Source organism: Aspergillus mulundensis (assembly GCF_003369625.1).
Source record: "Aspergillus mulundensis strain DSM 5745 chromosome Unknown scaffold_0, whole genome shotgun sequence".
Classification (NCBI taxonomy): Eukaryota; Fungi; Ascomycota; class Eurotiomycetes; order Eurotiales; family Aspergillaceae; genus Aspergillus; species Aspergillus mulundensis.
In genome coordinates this window covers 3,840,242-3,865,604 of record NW_020797888.1, presented here as the reverse complement: position 1 = coordinate 3,865,604, position 25,363 = coordinate 3,840,242, and the positions used below count along the sequence as shown (strand labels likewise).

General features: G+C 44.3%; 6 protein-coding genes across 6 annotated transcripts; 3 read left to right on the top strand and 3 right to left on the bottom strand.

The window, feature by feature from the left end:
* Positions 1-288: 288 nt before the first annotated feature.
* DSM5745_01015 (zinc-dependent alcohol dehydrogenase family protein) lies at positions 289-1,470 on the bottom strand (the record flags this gene model as incomplete). The annotated part of the gene is made up of 3 exons (XM_026743031.1): positions 289-463; positions 540-897; positions 960-1,470. The coding sequence occupies 3 exons, from the start codon at positions 1,468-1,470 to the stop codon at positions 289-291; spliced, it is 1,044 nt and encodes a 347-aa protein (XP_026608876.1).
* A 435-nt stretch (positions 1,471-1,905) lies between these two features.
* DSM5745_01014 (mandelate racemase/muconate lactonizing enzyme family protein) lies at positions 1,906-3,021 on the top strand (the record flags this gene model as incomplete). Its single annotated transcript, XM_026743030.1, has 1 exon — positions 1,906-3,021. The coding sequence occupies one exon, from the start codon at positions 1,906-1,908 to the stop codon at positions 3,019-3,021; it is 1,116 nt and encodes a 371-aa protein (XP_026608875.1).
* A 2,556-nt stretch (positions 3,022-5,577) lies between these two features.
* DSM5745_01013 (Zn(II)2Cys6 transcription factor) lies at positions 5,578-8,259 on the bottom strand (the record flags this gene model as incomplete). Its single annotated transcript, XM_026743029.1, has 8 exons — positions 5,578-6,215; positions 6,291-6,471; positions 6,556-6,731; positions 6,786-7,056; positions 7,123-7,682; positions 7,734-7,966; positions 8,016-8,138; positions 8,207-8,259. The coding sequence occupies 8 exons, from the start codon at positions 8,257-8,259 to the stop codon at positions 5,578-5,580; spliced, it is 2,235 nt and encodes a 744-aa protein (XP_026608874.1).
* A 767-nt stretch (positions 8,260-9,026) lies between these two features.
* On the top strand, positions 9,027-10,338 carry DSM5745_01012 (aromatic ring-hydroxylating oxygenase subunit alpha; the record flags this gene model as incomplete). The annotated part of the gene is made up of 2 exons (XM_026743028.1): positions 9,027-9,859; positions 9,921-10,338. The coding sequence occupies 2 exons, from the start codon at positions 9,027-9,029 to the stop codon at positions 10,336-10,338; spliced, it is 1,251 nt and encodes a 416-aa protein (XP_026608873.1).
* A 483-nt stretch (positions 10,339-10,821) lies between these two features.
* DSM5745_01011 (flavin monoamine oxidase family protein) lies at positions 10,822-12,346 on the top strand (the record flags this gene model as incomplete). The annotated part of the gene is made up of 3 exons (XM_026743027.1): positions 10,822-10,876; positions 10,939-11,819; positions 11,864-12,346. 3 exons carry the CDS (start codon positions 10,822-10,824, stop codon positions 12,344-12,346), a joined length of 1,419 nt encoding a protein of 472 aa, XP_026608872.1.
* An 874-nt stretch (positions 12,347-13,220) lies between these two features.
* On the bottom strand, positions 13,221-16,527 carry DSM5745_01010 (glycoside hydrolase family 71 protein; the record flags this gene model as incomplete). The annotated part of the gene is made up of 3 exons (XM_026743026.1): positions 13,221-15,598; positions 15,657-16,236; positions 16,294-16,527. 3 exons carry the CDS (start codon positions 16,525-16,527, stop codon positions 13,221-13,223), a joined length of 3,192 nt encoding a protein of 1,063 aa, XP_026608871.1.
* Between the last annotated feature and the right edge of the window lie 8,836 nt (positions 16,528-25,363).

Here is a 25,363-nt window from a genome sequence, read left to right as displayed (position 1 = left end):
AGATCTTTGTTATCATGAGTTTCTTTATGATCCAATCAGCAGTCCAACCGGGGGAGCAAGGGCTGGAATACGTCTGCCAGGGTATTTTACCCGACCTGGTTTTTGGCTGTGGCGTGTAGCCCCTTTGCTGCTAATCAAGTTTATATTAACGGTGGAAATGTTTACATACATCAATCTACAATCATATCAGTCTGGTTCATCTGGTCTCAGTCCTTACCAGACTACGAACACACACTGATGGTGAAAACAAGCGTAAACCCATTATCCATTGAGCCTGATATTTTCCCTTCAAACACGCAGCACAATCTTGCCAATCTGCTTCCCCTGCCAAACATACTCCACCGCCTCCTCAGCCTGCTCGAATGGGAAAACCCTGTCAATCAGATCGGTAAGTGGCGTCTGCGCAGCCTCCAGCGCAGCACAGAAGTCTTCCATGTCGAACTTGGACCCAGCGTTGATCCCTCTACACTGAATTAGCCTCTATTCTTCTCGAAGCAGATGAACTGATCGTATCCATCTCATTGATATTCCCCACTCACCTCAAAATAACCCTCCTGTCAATAATAGTGGGCACCAGCTCACGCAGCTGACTGGGATCCTGCTTCGCAAGATACCCAACCTGGCTCACGACGCCTCCACGCCTCGTGCACTTCAGACTCTTGACCAGCGAGCTCGTGCCCCCGTTCTCAACAACGATATCCACGCCGACGCCGTTGGTCAGCTTCAGGACTTCCTCCTCCCAGTCTGGGAATTTAGCATAGTTGACTGTTGAAATCGGCGGGTTTCCGAGCTTCTCGCTCATCTGTGCTAGCTTTGCGTCGCTGGACGAGGTGAGGATTATGCGCAGCCCGGCGGCTCGGGCGAGTTTGAGGGCGAAGACGCTGACGCCGCCGGTTCCTGGACCATCCATCCATCAGCACTGAACATCTGCACAGAATATGGTTGGGGGAAAGGCAGACCCTGAATAAGCACCGTCTGCCCAATCCTCATCCCCTTCAGCGCAGACCAAGCCGTAACACCCGCACACGGCACCATCGCCGCCTCAACCCAGCTAAGATAGCTCGGCAATCTACACAGCACGCGCTCGTCAAACACGATATAGTCCGCCATAACACCATCCTCGTCAGCAGCGAGCCAGGACCGGGTATGTTCGCGATTCGAGATATTCTCCGTGTCGGTGATTGGGGCAGCGCGGTCGCCAACGACCAGGGTTTTGACCTTGTCGCCGACTGCAATTACCTCACCGGCTGCGTCGTTGCCGAGGATGCCATTTGGCGTCACGGGCCAGGGGTTCCCGCCGTTGGCGATGTTGGCGTCGCGGTAGTTGAGGGCTATGGCGTGGACTTTTATTAGGACGGATGTGGGAGAGAGAGGGGTGAGGGGTTCGGAGACGAGCTTGGTTTTTGGGGTGCCTGGGGTGAAGTCGTCTGTTCGGCGGATGGCGCGGCGGTGGGTTGATGGGGGTGGCATTTTGGTTGGATAGGGCTTGAAAGGGGATGTTGTTGGTTGGTCTTGGGTGTTTCTGGATACACTTATAGCTGGTATTTCGGGTTGGTTGGTTGGTCGGTTGGTTGATAATCTCGGGCTAATCACTCGGGTGTGCCGACGTTGGCTCGGGCGTGCTGGTGAGGCGCATTAACAGTGACACATAGAAGTACACCACTGACTGTACCTGACATCTAGTACATGAAGGACTCCTTCGGATGAGCCGGGATTTGGCCAGGGCCATCGGGTAGATCGGGAACTACCACTAACCCTAGGTAGCAGTTAATAGAGGGCGCATGATAATAGGGACAGTGAAGAAAAGGATATCACAGATTATATTATATAGCTGGTTAAAGTAGCTCAGAATACCACTACAACCCAAGCAACGCAGAAAACATCTCTTCCTCTATCCCAGCCAAGATGACCGACCTCACAATCACCCGCATCGACGTCTTCCAGGCAACCCTCCCCTACTCCGGCGGCACCTACACCCTATCCCGCAACCGCACATACACCTCCTTCGACGCGACCTTCGTCCGCATCACAACCTCAACCGGCCTCGAAGGCTGGGGCGAAAGCACCCCCTTCGGCAGCACCTACGTCGCCGCCCACGCGCTCGGCGTCCGCGCCGGCATCGCCGAAATAGCACCGCACCTCATCGGCCTTGACCCGCGGCACGTCGACCGAATCAACGAGGCCATGGACGACGCCCTCGCAGGCCACGAGGCCGCCAAGGCCGCAATCGACATCGCCTGCTGGGACGTCTTCGGGAAGGCCGTGGGGATGCCCGTGTGCGATCTGCTCGGCGGGCGCACGGACGTTGGCCTGCCCATCATCTCGTCGATCGGTGTTGGCACGCCGCAGGAGATGCGCGCCAGGGTCGACGAGCACCGGAGGCGCGGGTACATCGGGCGCTCGATCAAGATTGCGGGGGAGCCGGCGGCCGACGCAGCGAGTATCGCCGCTGCGCTTGCGGATCGGCAGGCTGGCGAGATGTTCCTGGTTGATGCGAACGGCGGCTTGACTGTTGAGAGCGCGCTGCGCATGCTTCGGCTTCTCCCGGCTGGTTTGGACTTTATTCTTGAGGCGCCCTGTGCGACGTGGCGCGAGTGTGTGAGTCTGCGGCGCCGCACAGACGTCCCCATTTACTTTGATGAGCTGGCCGTGACCGACGCCTCGATCGTGCAGATGATGGCCGACGACGCGGTTGAGGGGGTCAACATGAAGATCTCGAAGACTGGTGGACTGACTAGATGTCGTCGGGTGAGGGATATGTGCATTGCGGCCGGGTATACGTTTAGTGTGCAGGATACGGTGGGCTCGGATATATCGTTTGCGGCGATTGTGCATATGGGGCAGACTGTGCCAGAAAGGTATCTGAGGTGTATTCTGGAGACGAGGGATATGGTTACGCTGAAGACGGCGGATGGGCCGTTTGAGGTGGTGGATGGGAGGGTCAAGGCGCCTGTGCTGCCGGGGTTGGGGATTACTCCACGGATGGATGTTATGGGGGAGGCTGTTGCTAGTTACTTTTGAGGGCTTATAACTTTTGTTCTAGGCTAGATATCAGAGTATCTCGTGTTAAGCATGGGACAAAATATATGCTTGTCTTCCAGTGTTGTCAAGTACCATACTCAATTCAGATGTCTAGGGTACGTTTCTCGGCTATGCCTATCGTACTCCGTACTATCAGATCTTTCAAAATCATGCTCTGCCGGTATCAATCACCAGATCTGGAATCCGAATCCGCTCGCATGCATATCAGTTCGACGCTGAACCCCCCGCATGTTATCGTCCCGCTGCGGAAACGCTACCGGTCATGACGATGGATATAGATATATGATATCGGAGAATGAGGGGTATGAAGCTCCCATGTCCAATCGCGTGGTCTATGTACTAAGCTAAGAAAATGACTACGGGACCCCTTCCGATATCCTCAAAGCTCGCGAGATTGATACCGTAGCTATACCTCCAATTGCCCTCGCATCTCTTGCCCTGGCCAGGGAGATCCGACGTGCATAATGAGGGGTTTATTGTGTGGAAACTGATTGGCTATATGGAATGTAGCAGTAGAATAAAAATGTATGGGGAAGTCGCGGTGTCCGAGTCCCAACCTACCACATCTCCAGTCTTCTTTACCCCCTACCAACATGGATATCGCCGAGCAACCACACCACCAGGAACGAGACAAAGCCAAAGCAGGCTCTGTACACTCTCAGCAACCTCCAAGCCACGATGTCGTCTTTGGCGAGATAACCGAGGACGGACCTAACTACCGTAATGTATGCCTCGTCTCTCTGGACTTGGAGAGAGGTTCCTTGTCAGTTGCTCGGGCATGACTTGTACTAACCTCACCCAGCTCGGCCTGGTAGGAACAGTGATCCTCATGATGAAGACCCAGATCGGGCTTGGCGTGCTTGCGATCCCAACGGCCTTCGACACGCTGGGGATTGTGCCTGGGGTCCTGTGCATGGTCGGGATTGCGTGCATAATCACCTGGTCCAACTACGTGATTGGGACGTTCAAGCTGAATCATCCCGAGGTGTACAGTATTGATGACGTTGGGGGGTTGTTGTTTGGGGCCATTGGACGGGTGATTCTGGCTGCGGTCTTTTGTCTTTGTATACCTTGCTCGACATATTTCCCACCTTACTAAATGTTGGATGATTTCGCTAACGGCCGCTCCAGATTGGATATTCGTCGTTGGCTCCGGCATCCTGGGCATCTCAATCGGGCTAAATGCCGTCTCAAGCCATGGGACTTGCACCGCGGTGTTTACGGCCGTTGCAGCCGTCATCGGGTGTGCGTGTAGCAGTGTCCGCACCCTGGGGAAGATCACTTGGTTTGCCTGGATCGGGCTTCCGAGTATTCTTACTGCTGGTACCATACCCACATACCCACCCATGGACCGAACAATAACCCCCCCGTGCTAAAGCGTACCGTACCTAACCTCTCCCACAGTGATAATCGTCAGCATAGCCGTCGGCCTGCAATCCCAACCCGCAGCAGCACCAACCCCCTGGAGCCCAGACTACCAACTCATCGGCCACCCCTCCTTCCCATCGGGCATCACCGCGGTCTCAAACCTAGTCTTCGCGTTCTCCGGCACCCCCGGCTTCTTCGCCATCGTCTCCGAAATGCGCGAGCCAAGACAGTATACCCGGGCGCTCTTGATCTGCCAGGGCTCCGTCACGGCCGTGTATATTGCCGTTGGCTGCGTGGTGTATTACTTCTGTGGCTCGTATGTCGCGAGTCCGGCGCTGGGGTCGGCGGGGCAGTTGATCAAGCAGGTTTGTTATGGGATTGCGATGCCGGGGTTGGTTGTTACGACGACGATTTGTTCGCATGTAGGACCCCCTACCTACCCCATTATACTACATGACGGACGTGAAAAGAAAGGTGTATGTGGGCTGACAATGTGAGGTATAGATTCCCGCGAAATTCATCTTCATCAGCCTCCTCCGCGGCACGCCCCATCTGACCGCAAACACGCCAACACACTGGATCACCTGGCTATCGTGCACGCTCTCAATCACAATAGTCGCATTTATCATCGCGAACACCATCCCCGTCTTTGACTCGCTTGTCTCGCTGATCGGCGCGTTGCTAGGGACGCTGATGTGTTTCCAGCCGATGGGGTGTATGTGGCTGTTTGATAACTGGGGGAAGGAAAAGAGGGTACGGGGCGGGTTCTGGTGTGTTAAGGTGTTTTGGGCGGGATTTGTGGTGGCTGTAGGATGCTTTTTGACTGTTGCTGGGACGTATGGGTGTGTTGTTGCGATTATGGAGAGTTATGCGACTAAGGGGGGGAGGCGGGCGTTTTCGTGTGCGGATAATTCGGGCTCGGTGTAGTCCTGGGCTTGGATGGGCTGCTTTATGGTCTTCCTGCATTGGTGATTGGGCATGACGGGATATATGAATCTAGGTATGGTGGTTAGGGCTCATTCCATAGGTCCCTGAACATTGAAATGCTACAACGAAATCCAGGACATTTATCCAGCCTGGGTGCTGTTGATGGATATATGGGTATAGGTACTGATAGTACACGTTTAATCGTCTCTCGCAATTTTATATCATCGTTTGACCTTATTACTAGAAAGTCTCACCCACAGACCAAACCTCCCCCGCCGCAGCCAACCACTCCGGCCGAATATCCAGCTCCCCATAACCCAGCCCAGGGTTCGCAATCTGATCAACAATAGAAAGAAACTCATCCGACGATATGCCAAAACTGTCGAACCCGACTGTGTTGACAGCTGTCCCCAAATCCTCTGGCCCCTGCAACGGCGAATTGCTTTGGAGATTGATGTGCGGGATTTTCTCGGTCTCCAGGAGAACCCCCGCCTCTGGCTCTGACTCTAGCCGTGGTTCTCCAATGGTTCTGTCTTCCAGAGTACGGGGTACCTGCGAGACGTTATTGCCATTCAAACCACCCGCAGCAGCCGCAGAAACAGGCGGCACTGGCACAGCCTCAGAGAGCGTCAACTGCCGAAGACCCTGCTCCTCAACCTGCCGCGAGAACTGCTGGAAGAGGTCCTCGACTCGGCTGAGCTCGCGTTGCCGTGCTTCCGCTACACGGTTGCCGTACAGAATGAGCTCGTTCAGGATGCCATGGGCCTTCTGGCTGTAGAGCATGCGGTGCTCGGGTGGAGGGGGGAACAATGCATTCGCCATGGTGAGATGCAGCGCCGCGGCGTATGTCAGTTCAAGGTCGAAGGCGAGGAATGTTTCTGTTCCGTCCGTACAATTAGGACAGAGCTCATTTTATTCCTCAACAGCTAAGTGATGCGGGCCCGTTGACTTACCCAGTAATCCATTCTCATCGCCCAGTATCTGCAGCGTTTTCTCGGCGGATTTTATCCCAGTCGCGATTAGGGATTTGGGTAGGGCGAGGAACTTCTGCCAGTTCTCTTCTGCTCTGCCGAGCTTTTCGAGCCGCTCTTTCAGGACGGAGAGGAGGAGGGGGCGGGTCGCGACGATGACGCACTACGGTCGGATGAGTTAGGGCACAGCCATAGGAGCTTAGATAGGTACGTAGGCACGGTACACCAGCACTCGGAATCAACGTACCTGGTGATACAGCAGGATCGTATGCCGTGACTCTTCAGGCACACTAACCCCTCGACCTTGCGTAAGCGGATCAAGCATCCTTTCGATTTCCTCCGCGTATTTGGCCATCGTTTCTAGGATACTCCGGGTGATTTCAAGGAAGGTGCCGAGCTGGGTTTTCTCCGTTTCGTATATTGCTTGTACATGTTAGACACCAAACAATAGCACGTTCATGATAAAGACCAGCTTACTGCTAACGATAAAAGAAAGCATCCGTGTGATCCGCACCTGCAAACTGAACGTGCGGTCGTGCTGTTCCTCGTCCGGCGGGTCAATCAGCGTCGTGATGTCGCTGTCCCGCGTTGTAAGCGGGAGACCCAGCGACGGCGAAAGGTGACGGTCGAGTATATACAGTGACCACCAGAGATTTCGGCACCGAGCAACCGTTGCAGCCCCGAGGACTTCTTCCGGGAGCTGCGTGTGCATCCCTTCGAGTTGAGCTATCCTGATTGCTTGGCCGATCTGTTGCCCGCGGAATTATCGTTAATAGTGCCGGTTATAGGATTTTGCTATAGGTAGGTAGCTTACATGGACATGCGCCGCCTCTCTGTGGTCAATAGCATACAAGTACAAACTAACAAGCGCCAACGCCTCAATAGCCAGTAAGCTATCCTTCCCCGTCGACGTAAACGGCGGCATAGCAGCCATAGCGCGCGCAAAGTACTTCGAGCCCGGCGGATCCTTCTGGCTGCGCGGCCTGGCGAGAAACGCGTTCCCCAGCGCTAGGACCATAAGGAACTGGACGAACCAGAACCGGGGCTCGGCGGCTGCCTCGCTTGGCCGGGTTTGGTAGAAGCGGTTCATCCGGGCTGTAAAAAGATCGGACTCGAAGAATCGGTAGCCTTGTCCTAGGCGGAATCGGACGATGTTGAAGAGATACAGGGCGTAGTCGAGCGAGGGGAGGTCGCCCGTGTCGACGGGGCCTTGGCCTAGAGGCAGAGGTGTGATGCTGTTCCAGGCGACGGGGTAGATGTCGCCGTCCAGATACAGCTGCGGGAGATTGTGGGCAGAGTCATGGTCGAACTTGTCGGCCATCATGACGATGAGGCGCCGCGTGAGAGACCATGGCGATGAGGGCGCCAGCCAGACTGTGACTTGTTAGGGAAAAAAAACCAAGAAAGGTGTGCAGAATGACTGACTCCATTTCCGCTGCTCCTGATGGGTATCCTTGAGGACAGTCGTCGGGAGAGTAAACGGACTCGTCCAGATACTGCACGATAGGTCGTTCGCAGGCGTGCCTGGGGTTGGTCTAGGCGTCGGAGGCTTCGCACGGTCTACATCATTCTCAAATTGGAAGCATTCATCGCGAGGACGCTTGACGCCGGTGGCCCGTTGCCAGTTGTATGCCTGCCGCTGCAGGTAATGCAGGTATCTAGTGCTGTTTCAGCGCACTTCCCATCCAGAAGCGTAAAGTGGCCTACTGCTCATCGACCAAGACCTTACTGTTCCCCTCGGTATACTGACAATCCAGCGATCGGCGCCGGCAATTGAGGCAAGGCTCGTCACCGGAGCACTTGATCTTGCTGTGGCGGCAAGCGGCACACCTGCCGACGTGGCATCGTCATCAGAGCCCGGAGTATGGACATGAAAAAAACAATGGCTCAATACTTACGCAATGGCAGCCCTTCGGGTCTTCCGTGTCTCTGATCGGGGGATAGGTTGCATTGTGGTCTGGTCTTGGAGACGTTGTGTCTCGGCCCTCCCGGGTCGACTGGGTCATTAGAGAATAGATATAAGGAACCGTCCCGAGCCGAGCCGATCTGTGCGGAGTGCATCGGCTGCAGCTGCCAAAGGGGGCAGCAGTTGCGGGGTCAGTGGAGAGAAGTTGGAGTAGAGATGTATTCAGATGGTTGGCAGCCAATTATAACAATTCGATATCAATTCGATTCCGGTATTTGTCGGTACACAAAGCAATGAGTGGATCTCTACGCCTCGGTTCACCCGAGCACCAGCACTCTGATCGGGAGCTCAGTTGCCAGCCTAATGCACCTTGTGGGCCATTCTGAACCCTTTTTCCCCTGTTGCAGGATGCTCATAGGCTATAATGCTCTCCTGAGGTCATTCTGTTTGTGGCAAGGCGCCTCGCCTGTGCATGGGGGGGGGGCGTCGGGAATGGAACCCGAGATAGGGCATGTGGCTGGCGCACGACCAGCAAGCAATGCAGTCTTCGGGGTTACCGACGTGTCAACAGAGTGCCCAAGCAACTCTACCCACTGCTTTCTGCTGCCACAAATCTGCAGTTTTGCTTGGTGGACTGGCATCCAATCACTTTGTGCTGATTTCGGATGATGATCCCGAGATTGACCCAGTCTGAGTAGGTGGAGATGCGCCTGATATCAACAGGACGGGAGTATAAGAAAGAGGCCATGACCTCCTTCAAATTCCCGTCCTAGCAAACATACCTCTTGTCTTCTTGAAGTTATATATTCACCATGTCATCAGGAGTCCTACACTACTTCGGCTTCGGCAGCAACGCCCCCAAGCCAGAAGCCAAACAACAGCCCATCCGTGCCCTGCCAGCATCATGGTACACATCGCCCGAGATGTACGAGCTGGAGCGCCGCGCCATCTTCTCCAAACGCTGGCTGTTCATGACCCATAGCTCACGGGTCAAAGAAGCAGGCGACTGGCTGCGCTACGAACTTGCCGGCTTTGACATCATCATCATCCGAGACCGCACCGGCAACATCAACGCATTCCACAACATCTGCCGCCACCGCGCCTATCCCGTCGTCGAGAAGGAGGGCTGCGGAAACGCAAAGATCCTCGCCTGCCGCTACCACGGCTGGTCATATGGCCTAAACGGCAAGCTTGCCAAAGCAACAGGCTACCAGGGGCTGGACTTCGACAAAGAGAGCAACGGTCTCCTGCCGATCCATGTCAAGGTCGACGTCAACGGGTTCATCTGGGTGAATCTCGACGCAAAGGAGGTCCCCGAGGTGCCGTGGGAAGAGCACTTCAAGGACGTGGACACACAAGAGCGATACCAGAAGCTCGGCTTTAAGTTTGAGGACTACGACCTTGACCACACGTATGAGCTGGACGGGCAGTATAACTGGAAGATCCTGGCCGATAACTTCAACGAGTGCTACCACTGTCCGACGACGCATTCTGATATCCCCAACTTCCTCAACCTGGACTCCTTCGACAGCGACACGAAAGACGGACATATCCAGCACCACTGCGATCCGAACGAAGAACAGATTCAAAAGGGTCTGTATACTGCTAGCACGTATTACTTCCCCATGTCGGCCATGGTTATCTCGTAAGCCTCCACCCAGCATCCCATATCTTCCCCTTCAAGACTACGATGTTAACAAATCCAGCCCCCACTTCATAATGGTCCAGAAGTTCCTCCCCCGCGGACCAGACAGCAGCAAAATGGCCTACGAGGTCTACCGAAACCGACACTCCGCCGAGTCCGACTTCAGACTGATCAGCGACATGTACGCGCGCGTAATGGGCGAAGACAAAGTCCTCTGCGTCAACACGCAGCGGAACCTCGAGCGCGGCGTCTTCACATCAGGCCAGCTGCATCCAAAGTTCGAGAAGGCGCCGCTGTTCTTCCAGAGTACGGTGCGCGAGGTGATTACGGAGCACTTTGAGAGGGAGAAGGAGGCGGGCAAGGAGATTTGGCCTGCGAAGCATAGGCTTACCACGGCGGACGTGGAGAAGAGTGATAAGGATGAGGAGATTTGTGCGGCGTTGGCGTGTGGGGGGAGGAGTGAGGGGTTGGTTTGGTGATGGAGTTGGCAGACAGGAGCTTTTTCTTTGAGTGGATAGCGTGCGGAATGAATTTTTTCCTTGCTGGAATAGTACCCTAACTTGCTCTACCGTATGATAAGACACGCCAGGAGGAAGCAGACTGTTCAGGCAGCCAAAGTGCAAAAGGAGGCATAGGACAACTAGCCCTAAGCCAACCCTGGAAGCCACAAGGTCACCCCGGTCCCGGCGGCATTCCCTTCGGGCTCTCGGTATCTCGGACTTTTTTGAGATTCAGTGGTAGTGGACATGCCCATGCTACTTAATCGATTTTGTTCACGGTTGTTGATCAAATGCCTTCTTTCCTACTGCTTTAGGATCCCGCGGAACCCGCGCGCACTCCGTGGATCCCGAGCCTTGATGGGTATTAAACGTCAATCTTTTGATTTTTGATTTTTGTTTTCCTTCCTTATTACTCTATGCTCTCCTAGAATTCCCACAGCAGAGCAGAACTGCGTGAGTATCATGGCCAAGTCTCAAGAAGGGTTTGCCTGGTCCGCCGAAGATGGCTTCCAGTACGGTACATAGATCCTCAAAGACCTCGTACCTATTCCACTGGCTAACATTTGATCTGGCGATCAGGTCTGTCCACTGCAGCCGTTATGCCGTCAACCCCCAAGGACGATCTCTCGCCCTCGTACGATGCGATCGTCATCGGTGCCGGTTTCGCCGGTCTGACTGCCGCTCGCGACCTCGAATCCAGGGGCAAAAGGGTGCTTCTCGTCGAAGCCCGCGATCGCATTGGCGGCCGCTGCTGGACGGCGCAGACGAATAAAACCTCCGAAGTCGAAATCGGGGGCGCTTGGGTCCACTGGCAGCAGCCCCATGTATTCAGCGAGCTGCAGAGATACGGCCTCGACGATTTCAAGGAGACCGTCGCGTTTCCTGAAAACTGCGAGTGCGCTGAGAAGCCATGGCGGAATGAGCCAGTGGTGGTACACAGCCCAGTCGAGGGCGCCGCGATGATGGAGCAGATGGAGGCCTTGATGGCGAAATTCTTTGATGTTGACGGAGAAGGAGGGCGAAGTGTGATACCATTCCCCTTTAACATGGCGTCCAGCATCAGGCATAACCCGGCGTACCTGCACATCGACCAACTGAGCCTCAGCGATCGGGTGGATCAGATCGAGGGTCTGGACGAGGAGCAACGGGCGATGCTACGCGCCCACGTCGCTTCGTTCAACGGGACCGCCCCTGAGATCTGCTCGTTTGGCGAAGCCCTCCACACACACGCCCTCTGCAATTACGACCCGGCCATGAGTGAGACTGCGACAATGAGGTACAAGATTGCAGCGGGCACCACGGGGTTTGCCCTTGTCATCCTTAACGATTTCAAGGGCCACCGGATCTTGAACTCCCCCGTGCAAGCAATCGCTCAAGCGGAGGGAGAAGACCACCCCGTCACGGTGACCCTCAAGAGCGGCGAGCAGTATCGTTCCAAGGCCGTGATCTCCACCATCCCCGTGAATGTGCTGAAATCGAGGTCTGTGGCTTTTGACCCCGCCAGGAAGCTTTCTCGCAGGGCTCAACCCCCGCTACAACCGACAAGCTGCTTGTCTACACATCCACCGAGTTCAAAAACGGATTCAACATCTCCTGCGAAGGCGGCGATATGCCGTACGCCAGCGGCTTCATCGACGGGATGGCTGGGGGTGAGTCCCTCCTCACACTGCTCGTGCACCCGGGCCAGCAATTCAACACATGCGTCGACAATCTCCGCCTGATCGCGTCGCTGCGGCCTGATGGGATCCAGGTTAACTCCGTCTACGCACATCTCTGGTCGGCGGACCCCTACGCAGGTGGTGTGATGCCAGTGCGGAAACCCGGGTTTCTGAACAAGTACCACAGCGAGATACGGAAGCCGCATGGGAGGGTTTATTTCTGTGGATCGGACTTTGCGGATGGCTGGCGCGGGTTTATCTCTGGGGCTTTTGAGGACGCTTATCGCGTGACGAGGGAAATCCTGGCCTGCGAGTTGGCCTCTGCGTGAGTAGTTATGGCTCAGGCATTGGTTAAGCAAGACTGGACGAAGCTTCGTATATATAGACCTGACTTGGCTTATACTTATATCTGGGTGCACACCTGCATATTCCTGCTCATATGGATTTCGGCATGTTTCCCTTGTTCTCAGATTTGGTTGCCAGCAAAGGACGCACATAGGCCCTTAACAGACCACCATCACCTTCTAAAAAGGCTTGGTTCGCTCGCAAAAAAAACATACAACAGCTGGGATTCGCATGTGGTCACCCACCATACTATTAACCAGCCGGCGTGTGGGTTAAGTACGGCTGAGCGGACGGGAAGCCCTGTTCTCCACACCCTATGGTCGTATGTGCTTGGAGAGCTCCTACAATCGCTTCTATGGGCAAAGAACGGAAGGTAGAACGGTCACAGTTCAATGCTATAACGGGAGGCATTGAAAAATTAATGTAGTTGTAGCAGTCGCCTTGAGGGGCGGAGCGCGAGAACAGATCTTCAACTGCATTTCAGGCCAAGGGGCCTGAGGCACTGCCTATGTGCGAAAGGTTAGGGTTTAGTTGTAGTACAGGGAGGTATCACATTCCACCACAGGTCTGGGTAGATGTGCTACGAAAGCCCGGTACAAGGTATGTTTAACATTGTTAGGCATGGCTTACCATTATTTTGTTTTCTACCTACCTGTAGGTAACATTGCTCCATGTCACTGACCAGTGGGCTATAGTCTCGACATATAGAGCTATCCCACATCTCTCGGTCATAACCAACGTCGCTCTGTAAAGAAAGTGGATGAGATATATCATTTTGTCTTCAACTACAGAGTGACAAGTTCAAAGATGAGTGCATAGCAATGACTATAACTACCCCCTGGTGAACCAAGCCGGCTACTAACAGACCTTTTTGATCAACTTCTGGACCAGATCATCATTCAGTTTGAACACATCTCCAAACTTGGCCAGATCGCCGGCCTTGATCCCACGCCGCACACTCGCTGCCCTGCCAAAGTTCGCCGCCGTGCGCCCACCCCCTGCAAACAGGATATTGAGCAGTTCCATCGGCGCCGACTTTGGATCCTTCACGATGTCATAGCCCGCCAAAGCCAGGTTCGCCGACACGTCTGCCAACAAGGCCGCATCCGCAACCCAGCCGATCCCCGTGACAGTGCCGACAATCTCGCCGGCAAAGGGGAGAACGAGCAGGACGGCGGAGATGATCATGAGGATGAAGTTCCTTCGCTCCTCCTCCTCCTTCTCCTTCTCCTTCTCGCCAATCGCCTTGATCTGCGCCATGCTGTCGACGGATTGCATGAGCATGAAGATGGGCGTGGAAAGAGCCTCGACAGCATCGGTGTCGTTGCCCTCCCACAGGAAGAACGAAAGGTCGCCCCACGTCGCGGCAACATCAAGCTGTAGATCTCGGAACCGCGGCAGTGCCCCTGCAATGGAGTCCTTGGGGTTGGGGACCACGAAGCTGGCGTTCATATGTGGGATATCCTTGTCCTTCTGGTTGATGTGGTGGCACTGAACGCTGTCGGCTTTTCCAAAGTTCGGCCTGCAATCGTGATCGTCCTTATTCACAACGTCCGAGACCTCCACCCAGTCGCGTTGGATCCCGTATTGCGCCTGCAGCTCGTCGTAGAACCCGGTTTCGTTGACAAAGGTGTACTTGACTGTCCATACGTCGCTGGTAAGGTAGATAAAGCACGGCTCCGGATCCTTGAACCCGTCGTTCGTCAACTCGGCGCATTGGACGTATTTGCCGTGGTCGGCAATGACCGTGTTGATTGCGCCGGGCACCATGTCGCGCAGGTATTTGACGTAGTAGTCGAATTTCTCGTCGTAGCCGTTGTTCACGTCCGTGTAGTTTGCGAGCGCGGTGTCCAGCATGTCCATGAGGACCTGCATCGTGTACATGGATATGCAGACGTCGGGGATGTCCTTGGCTGCTGCGAGGGCGTCCAGGGAAGTGAAGGTCCGGCTGAGATCGCAGGGTGGTGGGGAGTTGTCCTCACACCCTGGCTCGATGTCGTCGTCGTCATCGGAGCAGACTAGGATTTCGCCTTCCGTGCTGGCGCAGGAATCGGGACAGTACCCGCGCTGGCAGGCAAATTTGCACAGGCCGCCGTCATCACCGTCGCCCTTGTAAACCGCTGTAAACGTGGTGTTGGCAGCGGGCGGCTGATTGAGGGCGCCGGTGCTTGTGCAGGTGCATGCGTGGATCGGACAGAATCCGTAGTTGCAGGCGTACGAGCAAAGTCCCACCAGATCACCCTGGCCTGCGCCTGAAGTGCACGCGGACGGTAGGAAAGGCGAGACGGTTGGCTCTGTGAGGGCAACCTCGACTCCGCCACAGGCCTCCGGTGGACAGTATCCGTAGTTGCACGCAAAGTTGCAGAGACCGATATAGCTGGATCCTTCACCTGCAATGGGGTATCCTTTATTCCCAGTGGCCTTGGGCTTGACTCTGGGTGCGCCCAATTTAGTGCATACACAAGCTCCAATAGGGCAGTACCCATACTTGCAGGTAAACTCGCATAGACCCTGGAAGTTACCCGGTGCGGTGCCCTCGATGCAAGTCTGATCGCTGATTGCGAGTTTCGGGGAGAGAGCAGAGATACTGGGGCCCGAAGCACCGCCGACCACAGCATTCCAGTTGGTGTAGCCCTCAGGGCAGCTTGTGGTAATCGGAGGACTAGTAAATTCGGCAATGGTGCTTCCAGAGCGAGAAATGGCAATCTTCACCTCCCCATAGAAACCTGCACCATATCCAACGCTGCCATGATAGACCCCCACGCCGCCGTCTGGGATATCTTGCCAGGTGGCAGGAATAGACACGCCGCCAACAGTGACGGTGACCGTGGCCAAGGAGGTTAGCAGGGCTGAATAGAAGATCTTGTCCTGCGCAACCTCTGTTGGCTGGAACTCATATTGCAGTTGGCTGGCGGTATTCCCTGTGGTACCGCCATCATCGCACGCAGCAGCAGGATTCGGGCGATACCAGCCCACCACGCCTTCATGCGAAATGGATGCCCTCCCATATTTGTAGGTGTCGATGTAGTAGGGTAGGAAGAGCCTCCACCCATCATGCTTCATGCCCTTGGCATAGTTGAAGGGCGCCTTGCCCACGCTGAATGCCTCGTAGTTGTCAATGTCGTGTAACGGGCCGATGTAATGCGACTCCCCGTAGTCATTCCAGCTGATGATCTGAACGAAATCAGGCTGCACTACCATAACCTCTTCCCAGCGGTCTCGCCAGAGGTCGTCACCTACCACACTCGTCAGCATCCCGTTCGTTCTGTACTATTTCTTTCTGATCGAGCTCACCTCGCCATATCCAATTCTTATCGTAACCCGGAAGATTGGTGTAGAACCACGGGGAGACGGGCATCATATACGCCTTGCCCCCAGCCTGATCCAGATAATCAAGATAGGACGCGTCAACGTAAGTATCCATGTCCTGATTCCCCCACGGCCAGGCCGCCCAACTGAAGAGCCCATCCGGCGTGCCCAGCTTGAGCGCCTCCTTTGCACCAAGGGACGACCAGGACGGAATGAAAAAGCAGTTGGTCTTGGCTTTGATGTCCTTCCAGTCTGCAGCGTTCCCGGGACCCTCGAACGTCGAGACCAGCGGTTTCCCTTTGTATGTATAATAAGCCGGCGACGACTGGAATTGGCCAATGATGTCTATCACGACGTCTTTCTCAAAGGGGCCAGCGCCAGCATAGTCGAAGGAGAAAAAGAGGCTGAACCCCAGTTTTTCCGCCACGGCAAAGGCCGTTTGCAAAGGCCGCAGGTCTGTAAGAGACGCCGCGAAGTTCAGGGCAAAGGCGTCCAAATGCGCAGCTTTGGCCAAGCTGATGTCAACCTCCCATGTATCGGCAAACCACGTACGAGCATTCTCGACCTGAGCTTGGTAAGAATTGGAAGTTGCGTGAATAGGTCGAAAAGTGCTTATGCTTACCATGAAATGCGCGAAAACTCCCCTATTCTCCTCTAAGATGGCTCGAGGGATTACACGATTGAGATCTCCGGCGGAATGCGCTGCACCAGGTGTTTCGACGAGGTCTGCGACTGCCTCTTGTGTGGAATGGTGTTTTTGAAGGTGGTGGTGGTGGTGATGGGCATGATGTGAATGCAGTTGAGACCCAAGGGCAAGTCCTACAAGGACAGACTTTACGAGGAATCCCAACAGCATCGCTGTCTTGACGCAACGCGAATAGTGCGAGAAAAACGTTCAAGACCGAGGATGGAGAAGAACGCAGCAATTGATAAAGGTTGCGTTTGCTGGGCTTTTTCAGTAGCGAGGAGCCACTCCACTGGTTTAGAATCAATGTGACCACCAAGGCCTCCTTGGACGAGGCGACAACTCCTCCTTGACCGTGGTGGTAATTGTCATCCTTGAGCTGGAAACTAGTATAGAGTATTCCCCACTTCCATAGGAGACGCACTAGCACAGGAGGCCCGCACCTAGAAGGAACGGTTTTGCTTGAGCAGCCGGCCTCTTAGTCATTGCTTGGTGTAGCACTGACTACCACAGCACAATCAGTGCATGTTGCTGTGGACTGCAGTAGCAATGGATATGGTATTATTGCCTATATAACTGGACCGCGTATGTAGCAGCTTATCCCTTTGCCCTGACTGTTGGTGATGCGCACCTGTGTTGTTAACTAGATATTCAGAAGTTCAGAATCCGTTGCTGCTCACTCATGAATCAGGACAGGAAAGGTCCACCTCGCAGCACCTTAGAACTATGGTGCTGGATGAATCCCGGCAGTATTCCACAAAGAAGTCAACTACATAGTCTATGGAAAACCTTGCGACGCGGAGGCGATGGCTTTCTTTTTTTTTGTTTAGCCTCACCGGGTAATCGGCAAGATCACCATTCATGGGGAGAGTTTAGTGTGTATTACCGGCGACTGCTGGTAAATGAATATTCGGAGCATCCCAGAAACGGCATACAAGCCTTCCAAGGTGTCATTTGCGCAAAAAATAAATCCATACAGCGAGTATACAAACCATGAAGTGGAGCGTCCAATTGGCATTTAGCAATTTCGAATCTAGTGCAAGCGAATTCGCGCAGAGGTTGCGTGACTATTATTTCTCAACCCAAACGCAGCGTCCTCGGACGGCTTTCTCGCCCGACCTGCGGCCCCGTTCTTCAAACCAGTGTATACAACGCAATAGTCTCGGAGACTAAGCTACTAGTGCGGATTACGGTTCCCAGACTCTAGCCCTACGGAGTACGGACCCTACCGGACCCTGAAATGAGCCCGGGCCTCAGTGCGGCATTCCGCGTAGTGTGGCTGCCACCTGGTCACTGACAGTACCTGGGTAGGCTTCAGCGGTTGACTACGAGCTCAGAAACCCCAGAGTCAATAAATTCTCGCATGAAAAGCAGATGAAAATTGCTTCCACCCAAGGCAATGATTTCCCGAGGTCACGCCGGTGTATACCGGTCTCAACCCAAACGCTTCCTCTGAGGTTTGTTAAATTGATTACTCCACAGCATCCATTCCTAGCTCCTAGACTACCAACTTCCAAGACTACCAGAGGTACCATGGTCTCTTTCTAGGTCCCTGGGAGCGATCTACTTGTTCTACCGACGGTCCACAGAGGGGGGCCCCACCCATCGGTCAGTATTTAATACGTTCCAGTTTGTATGGTAGTTCTTATACAATTTAAAACTATACGCTGGCCTTGCTATGTTAGCCTCCCCCACGCCTGACCTAGTGTTAAAACTTATAGTAAACTTGCTAAGTTATACTAGTACATTATACTGTATAAGAGATTACATAAAAATTAATGTACCTATAGAACTTATAAGGTTCTTAAAAAAAAAAAGTTAAAAATAAATAATTACAGGGGGTGGTTAAACCAGCCTTGGCTAATTAAAAAGCAGTATTTGCGCTAATTTAGCAAAATTTAAACTTTATAAATTTACTAAAAAAGTTCTAGAGTTAAGCACCATTATATTTAAATATATATTTTATTATTAAATATTAACTATTTATTAAAATAGTAAATAACTCTAAAACTTTATAAATTTAAATATTAAAAAAGCTTATATAAAATAACCTAACCCCGCGCTTTTAATATTTTTACTTTATTTAAATTTTTATTATATTTTTATAGCGCTGCAAGCTTGTAAAATTAGGAGCTTAATTATAAATAAAGTAGCATGTAAGGTTTACTTAGGGGACGTGTTTATAAAATAGGGCTTTATTTTATATAGCAAGTACTATATAATTTTAAGCCCCTTAAAACATGGCACGCGAAAAAAAAACCACTATTTATTTAAAAAATTAAAGCTATTTAAAACTCTTTTTTTAATACTTTTATACTATTTTTACTATTTAAAATATTTACTTTTACTTTTTTTAACCTCCCCCCTAATCTAGATAAGCTCCGCCAGCGTTTTTATAATACTATTAAAAAAGGATTTACCTTAATAAAGGCTAAATTTAATATTTTCTAGCCCTAGGTTAACCATCTCTTTATTTTTAACAAGAAAAAAAAGCCTACTAAAACTAGTAAAATATAAATATACTATAAATATTATTTTTTAAGTAAAAAAGCCTAAAAACCTTTAATTAAAAGCAAGAATTATTAATAAAATAAGCCTAATTAAAAGCTAGTTACCTACCCATGCAAAATTTAAATTATTAAATAGCTAAATATAGTTAATTTAAATATAATTCTTATTAAGCAAAGCTCTTATAATAGCTATATTAGCTATAATATTAATAATATTAAAAAGCTTAGTTTAGGCCTTTAAAAAATAGCTATAATTTAGTACTAAACGGGATATAAAGCTTACAAAGTTTTAGATACCTTTAACCAGCCTGTAAATAAAAATCTTAAAGCCTTTAAGCTTGTTAAAGGCGCTTAAATAATTACTAATAATATTTGCAACGCTATTATAGTAATAAAATATATTTAAGTTAATATATAAAAAACTTATACTAAATTAGTAGTATTAAAGTAGCTGGAAAAGCTTACTAAAATACTTAAAAAGTAAAAATATTACTTTGCTTTAGTATATAAATCTAAAAAGCATAGGGGAATTATTTTTATAAAAAAATATAGCCTTAATTTACTAGGAAAACAGGGAATTATCTTTTTAATAAACTTAATTTATAATACTAATAAGTTAAAGTGGTATTTAATAATAGTTATAGTTTAAAATAAGTAAAAAACTTATATTTTTATTACCTTTATGCTACATAGTAATTAAAATAATAATATAATAAAAGGGGGCCTTTAAATTATTAAAAGCTAGTATTTAAATTAAAACCCATGCTATATTATTACTAATAACTTTACTAGCAAGCAAGTAGTTATTTAAAAGGCACTTACTAAATTAAAAAAAAAGTTTTATATTTACTTTGCCAGGTACACTGCGGTAATACTATACTTTAATATTTTAGTAAAAATTTTTTTTTTTTTTTATAAAAAGCAAGAAAATCTAACTTAAATAGCACTCTTTAGGTAAAAAAAAAAAATAAAAAAATTTACTAAAACCTTATAACAGCCCTTAAATATTAAAAAATTAAAGCTAAATACCTAAAGTTAATTTAAAAAGTAATTACTGCTTGCGGAGGGAACCAAAATATAATTACCTATATTAAAAAAAAGTGGCTATTAAAAAAAAATTTATAGGCTATATTTAAAAGGCAAGATAGCCCTTTTTTATTATAACTTAAAAATATTAATACTATAAAAATATATTACAAGAACCTAAAGCAAGGTATTAAAAAAAAAATAAATTATTAATTTTTTTAGGGCACTGTAAATGTGAAAACCTTAAGTAGGCTAACCAGGTACAAAACAAAGTACTAAGAGGCTATTTAATAGGGGATTAATATTAAATCTTAAGGCCTAGAATATATAAAGACTAACTCTTGGCTAACTATTTTTTACTAGGGCGTTGGCCTTAAATATATTATTAAAATGGTGGTAATATTATTATTGCGTGTTAGGTTAATATTATTATGATTTTTATTTTATTAGTTTTTTTATTTTATTAGGGCTTGGCACCCGTGGGTGTAATAACTTAGCCCTTTTTTAATTAAGATTATCCTAATTTTTAAATAGCTTTAATTTTTATAATAAACATGTTTTACTATTATTTTGCTTTGGTTTTGCGTTTAATTATTTAATTTTTTTATTTAAAATAGTTTATTATTAAATGCGGGGTTATTTTAAGGCTTAAAATAATATTTTTTTATTAGTGTTTTATTTTTAAATAGCTTTGCTTTTAGTGGCTAAGGTAGCTATTTTAGTAAATAATAAAAGTTTTAAGTTACTTTTTATTAATTTAAGTATTAATAAATTATAAATAAGCAGTGTTTTATAAATAATAAAAAGGTTAATATAGTTATTATAATATTATATTATTAGTGTTATGCAGGTAGTTAAATATAAAAAAATAAATTTTTATTTACTTCCTGGTTTTTTTTTTTTTTTTTAACTTTTTTAATTTTTTTATTTTATTTTTTTAGTTTTCCTATTTTATTTTTTAAAGTTTAATATCTTGTTTTTTTATTTTTTTACTAGCTATTTAATCTTATGGCGCCTATAATAAGGTTTAAAATTTATTTTCCTTTTTTACTAAAAATTATTACTATTATTATTAAAAACGGCAACGGGAATAATAAAGGTTTTTTAAATAATTTAAAAAAAAAAGGTAAGTAAAAAAAGGGCGCCGCGAATAATAAAAAAAAAAAAAAGCCTAAAAAGGGTAAAAAAGCTAGTAAAATTTACAAGGTTTTATTACATGTGCCTATTTATTTAATAATATTATAATACTTAATATGCTTTTAGTCCGCACTAAAAACTAGTAATTTAAATAATAGTAACATGTTATTTTAGTTTAGTTATAAATTTAATACTATTGTATTAATTTTATACAAGACTTATTTTTATTATAATAAAACTTGCAAGCCAGTAAGTTTTTAATATTTTTTTTTTTATATTTTATAGCTAATTTATTATGTTTTTTAGGTTAAAGTAATAATAATAGGGGATGCCTATAATTTATAGCTTTTTATTAAATATTATTATTTTTTTTACCCGCGGATTAATAATAAAGGGGTAGAGCTTTTTTTAAAAAATAAAAAGTATTAATAAGGCTAGGAATTTATTTTTTAAACCTACTTTATAATAATTTAATTACTAAAAGCTTTTAAAAATATAAAAAAAGCTTATTAAAAAAAATTCTTCCTTTTAAGCAAGGTAAAAAAAAATTAGTAAAAGTTAAACCTTTAATACTACATGGAAGTGTTATTATATTACGCCTTACTTTTTATTATTTAGCTTATAAATTTTTTTGCTACTAATATAAAAAATAATACTAAAGTTTTATAGTTATATTTTTGCCTTTTTCCTAGTAATTTAGGCTATATATAATAGTTTATTACTAAATTTTAATTTTAAAAAAAAGTTAAGCTTGCCTGCCAGGCCTATTTTATTAATACCCTAGATTTTAATACTAGACTTGCTTATATTAAAATAAAGTTTTTTATTATTATTAAGGGTATTTAGCCAGGTTTATTATATATTTAGTATTAGTAGCGGTGTTTTTTTATTTTCTTGTTTTTTTAAAGTTAGTATTTTATTTTATTTTTGGTGCCTTTTTAGCGCCTTAGTTATTTATTTTTATTATTTTTTAGTTTAGTTATGCCAGGTAATAGCTTGGTAATATTAGGGCCTTATTTTTTTAATAATACTTTATTTTTTTTTTTTTACTTTGGCGCTTATTATTTTTTAAGTTTATAGTTTTTTATAGTTGCTTGTAGTTTAAGGCTAAAATAGTAATTTTTAAATAGTATTTTATTAGGGTTTTTTTTATTTAAATATATTAAGTGTATTTTAACTTAAAGTTAGGTCCTGTTTTTACTTTTAATTAAATAATAAATAATTATCTTGTTATACTTGCCTTTTTTTATACTTTTAAATAAGATTTAGTGTGTTTATATTTTTAATAAAAACCTATTAATTATATTTTAAAGGCTATTTTTTTTATTTTACTAGGTATAAGTTTTTATTTTTAATAAAGTTATAGCTAATAATATTATTAATTTTTTATTTTTTATTTTTTTTTAAATTAGGCATAGCTTTTATATTAATTTTACCATGCCAAGGCTTAAGTAATAAAATATAAAAAATATTATATATTTAATAATACTTCTTAGGGAGTAGGAGTTAATATACTATAAAATTAATTTTATTTAGTACTTAAAAGAAATTAATAAACTTAGGCTTAAGTTTTACTAGTACTTTTAAATTTAAATTTTTAGTATTAAGTTTAATAAGTTATTTTAGTTTAAACTTTATATTTTTCTAGCCTTTATTATAGTAGGTTTAATAATATTTTATATTTTTTTTTTAGTCTTTTTTATATTTAGCTTAAATTTTTTTAAGTTTTTTAATCCTAGCTAATATAGCTAGTACCTTTATTTATTTAGGGTTAACCTTAAACTATGCTATAATTTCCGGGTTTTAGCTATATATAGCCTAAAAAAGTAATATTTTAATAATAGTGTTTTTAGTATTATTATAGGTAAATTATACTATTTTAAGTAGTGTGGGCTAGGTATGGTAATTTTTTATAATAAAATAATATAAATATTATTTTAAAACTTAGTTAATCCGCTTGGTTTATTTATTAGTTTAAGGGTGAAAAGTAGTTAATAAATATAACTTGGTTTTATAATAAAATTATAGCTTTTTTTAATATTTACTTATAAATAAGAAATTTTAGTTAAATATAATACCTTTAGGCTAGCTATAATTTAAAATTTAATTTTAATAAAAAACTTTAGCTAGTTTATGGGCTTGGATTAATATTAAAATAAGGATAAATTAATATTACTTTATATAATGGTTTATTATTATAAAAATAATATTAATATGTTATTTTTAGTACACGGTAGGTGGTAGGCTAATAATAAAATTTATACTAATTTTAAAAAAAGGGTAATTTAGTTTTAGTAAGGTGGATAATTTTTTATAGGGTTAGTGTTAAGGTGCCATAGTATGTTAATATATAAGGCATAAATAAGTAAAAATTTTTATTATAGCTTTTATTTTTAGCTAAAAAAACTTTTGTTTTACTAAAAATTTAGTTTTTTATAAACTAAAATATCCTGCTAAAAAATTATTATAATATGCTTAAATAATTATAGTTTTAAGCCTTTAATTTAATAAAACATAAATTTAATTTTAAAAAGCTAGTAAATTACTTTTTATAATTAACTAGTTTTTAAAACTTGATTTTTTAGCTTTTTTAGCCTAATTTTTTGCCTTTAAGGTTTTAATTTGCTTTTAAGTTTAATTATTTATAAATTATAATACTAAAAGTAACTTTGTTAAATAATTTAATATATAATTAAAGTAAATATTTTTAATTAATATAGTATTTTGGACTTAATACTAGGCTAAAACCTAATTTTTTTTAAAATTAAATTATATATTTATAGTACCATGGTTTTTAAAATTAAGATTTAACTTTGTTTTATCCTAAAAATAAAAGGATTTTTTAAAAATATTAAAGTATTTATTACACCTAATGCTTTAAACTTAAATATTTTATTTTTTATTTAAATTAAGCTTTTTTTTATAAAAACTTTATATTAAGTTTAGGTAAATAACTATTTACACTTTAATACCTTGCACTATTTTTTTTTTAATAGGTATTAAAATTTTTTTTTTTAAGACTGTTTTAGTCTTGCTTTTATACCTTTTAAATAGGGTATTTATAGGGTTATGCTTGCCTAAATAATATAAAATTTTAAAATTATATACTACTAGATTTATATACTATCTTGCTTGCTTTTTGCTATACTTTTACTACTATATAAAGAAATAAAGATTTACATAATTTAACTATATTATTATTTTATAAGGGGAACCTTTAAGGTATTACCTTTAATAATAAAATAACTAAATAATAGTAAATAGTTTCTTATCCAGGATTAACTAATTAATCTTTACTTTAATAAATTTATAAGACTAGAATATAACTAGGTAATATTTTCTTATGTTATTTAATTAAAAATATATTTTAGTTATCCCCGTGTTACTAGTATTTACTTTTAATTATTTTTTTTATATAGGGTTAAAATAACATAACAAGGGGGCTTTTATAAAGGTATTAAAAAAAAATTAAAATGCTAGCTTTTTATGCTTTTAAAATTATAGGGGCCTAATTTTTTTTTTATATTATATTTTTTTTATTAAGCTAGTTAATAGCAAGGCAATTCGTGCAAAATTATAAATAAAATAATAATAAAAATTAATAAAACCTAAAAAGGATTGCAGGGCTTTATAAAAACAAGGTTTTTTTTATAAAATTATAGTAATTACTTGTTTTAGGTTTATTTTAACACTATTTTAATTAATTATAAAACCTAGGAATTTTACCTCTTTTTTAAAAAAGGTATATTTTTTTAAATTAGCAAATAATTTAGCCTTGTGTAATTATTTAAAAATTTATTTAATATACTTAATATATTACTTAGGATTAACAAAGAAAATTAAAATATTATTAAGGTAAATAACATAAATTTAATTTAAAATATTATAAACTATAAAATAAATATAACTTTAAAAAGTGGCAGGAGCATTAGTTAAATTAAAAGGCATAATAATATACTTATAGTAATTATATTAATATTAAAAAGCTGTTTTTTATTAATTTTTTTTACAAACCTAGATATAATAATAGGTATTTTTTAAATTAACTTTAGTATAGCAGGTTACTCCCGAGATTTAGTTAAAAATTTTTAAAATAAAAAATAAAGGGTATTAATTTTTAACTATTATCTTATTTAACCCTTAATAATTAATATATAATTATAAACCCCTATTTTTCTTAGGCATAAAAAAATAGGTGCTTTAGCAGGACTTTTAAAAGGTTTAATATAATTATATTAAATATTTTTATTAATATACTAGTGTAACGTGGCTAATTTAATAAGTAAAAAAGGGTAAATTAGCCTATAAAAAAATAACTAGCTATTTATTATTAT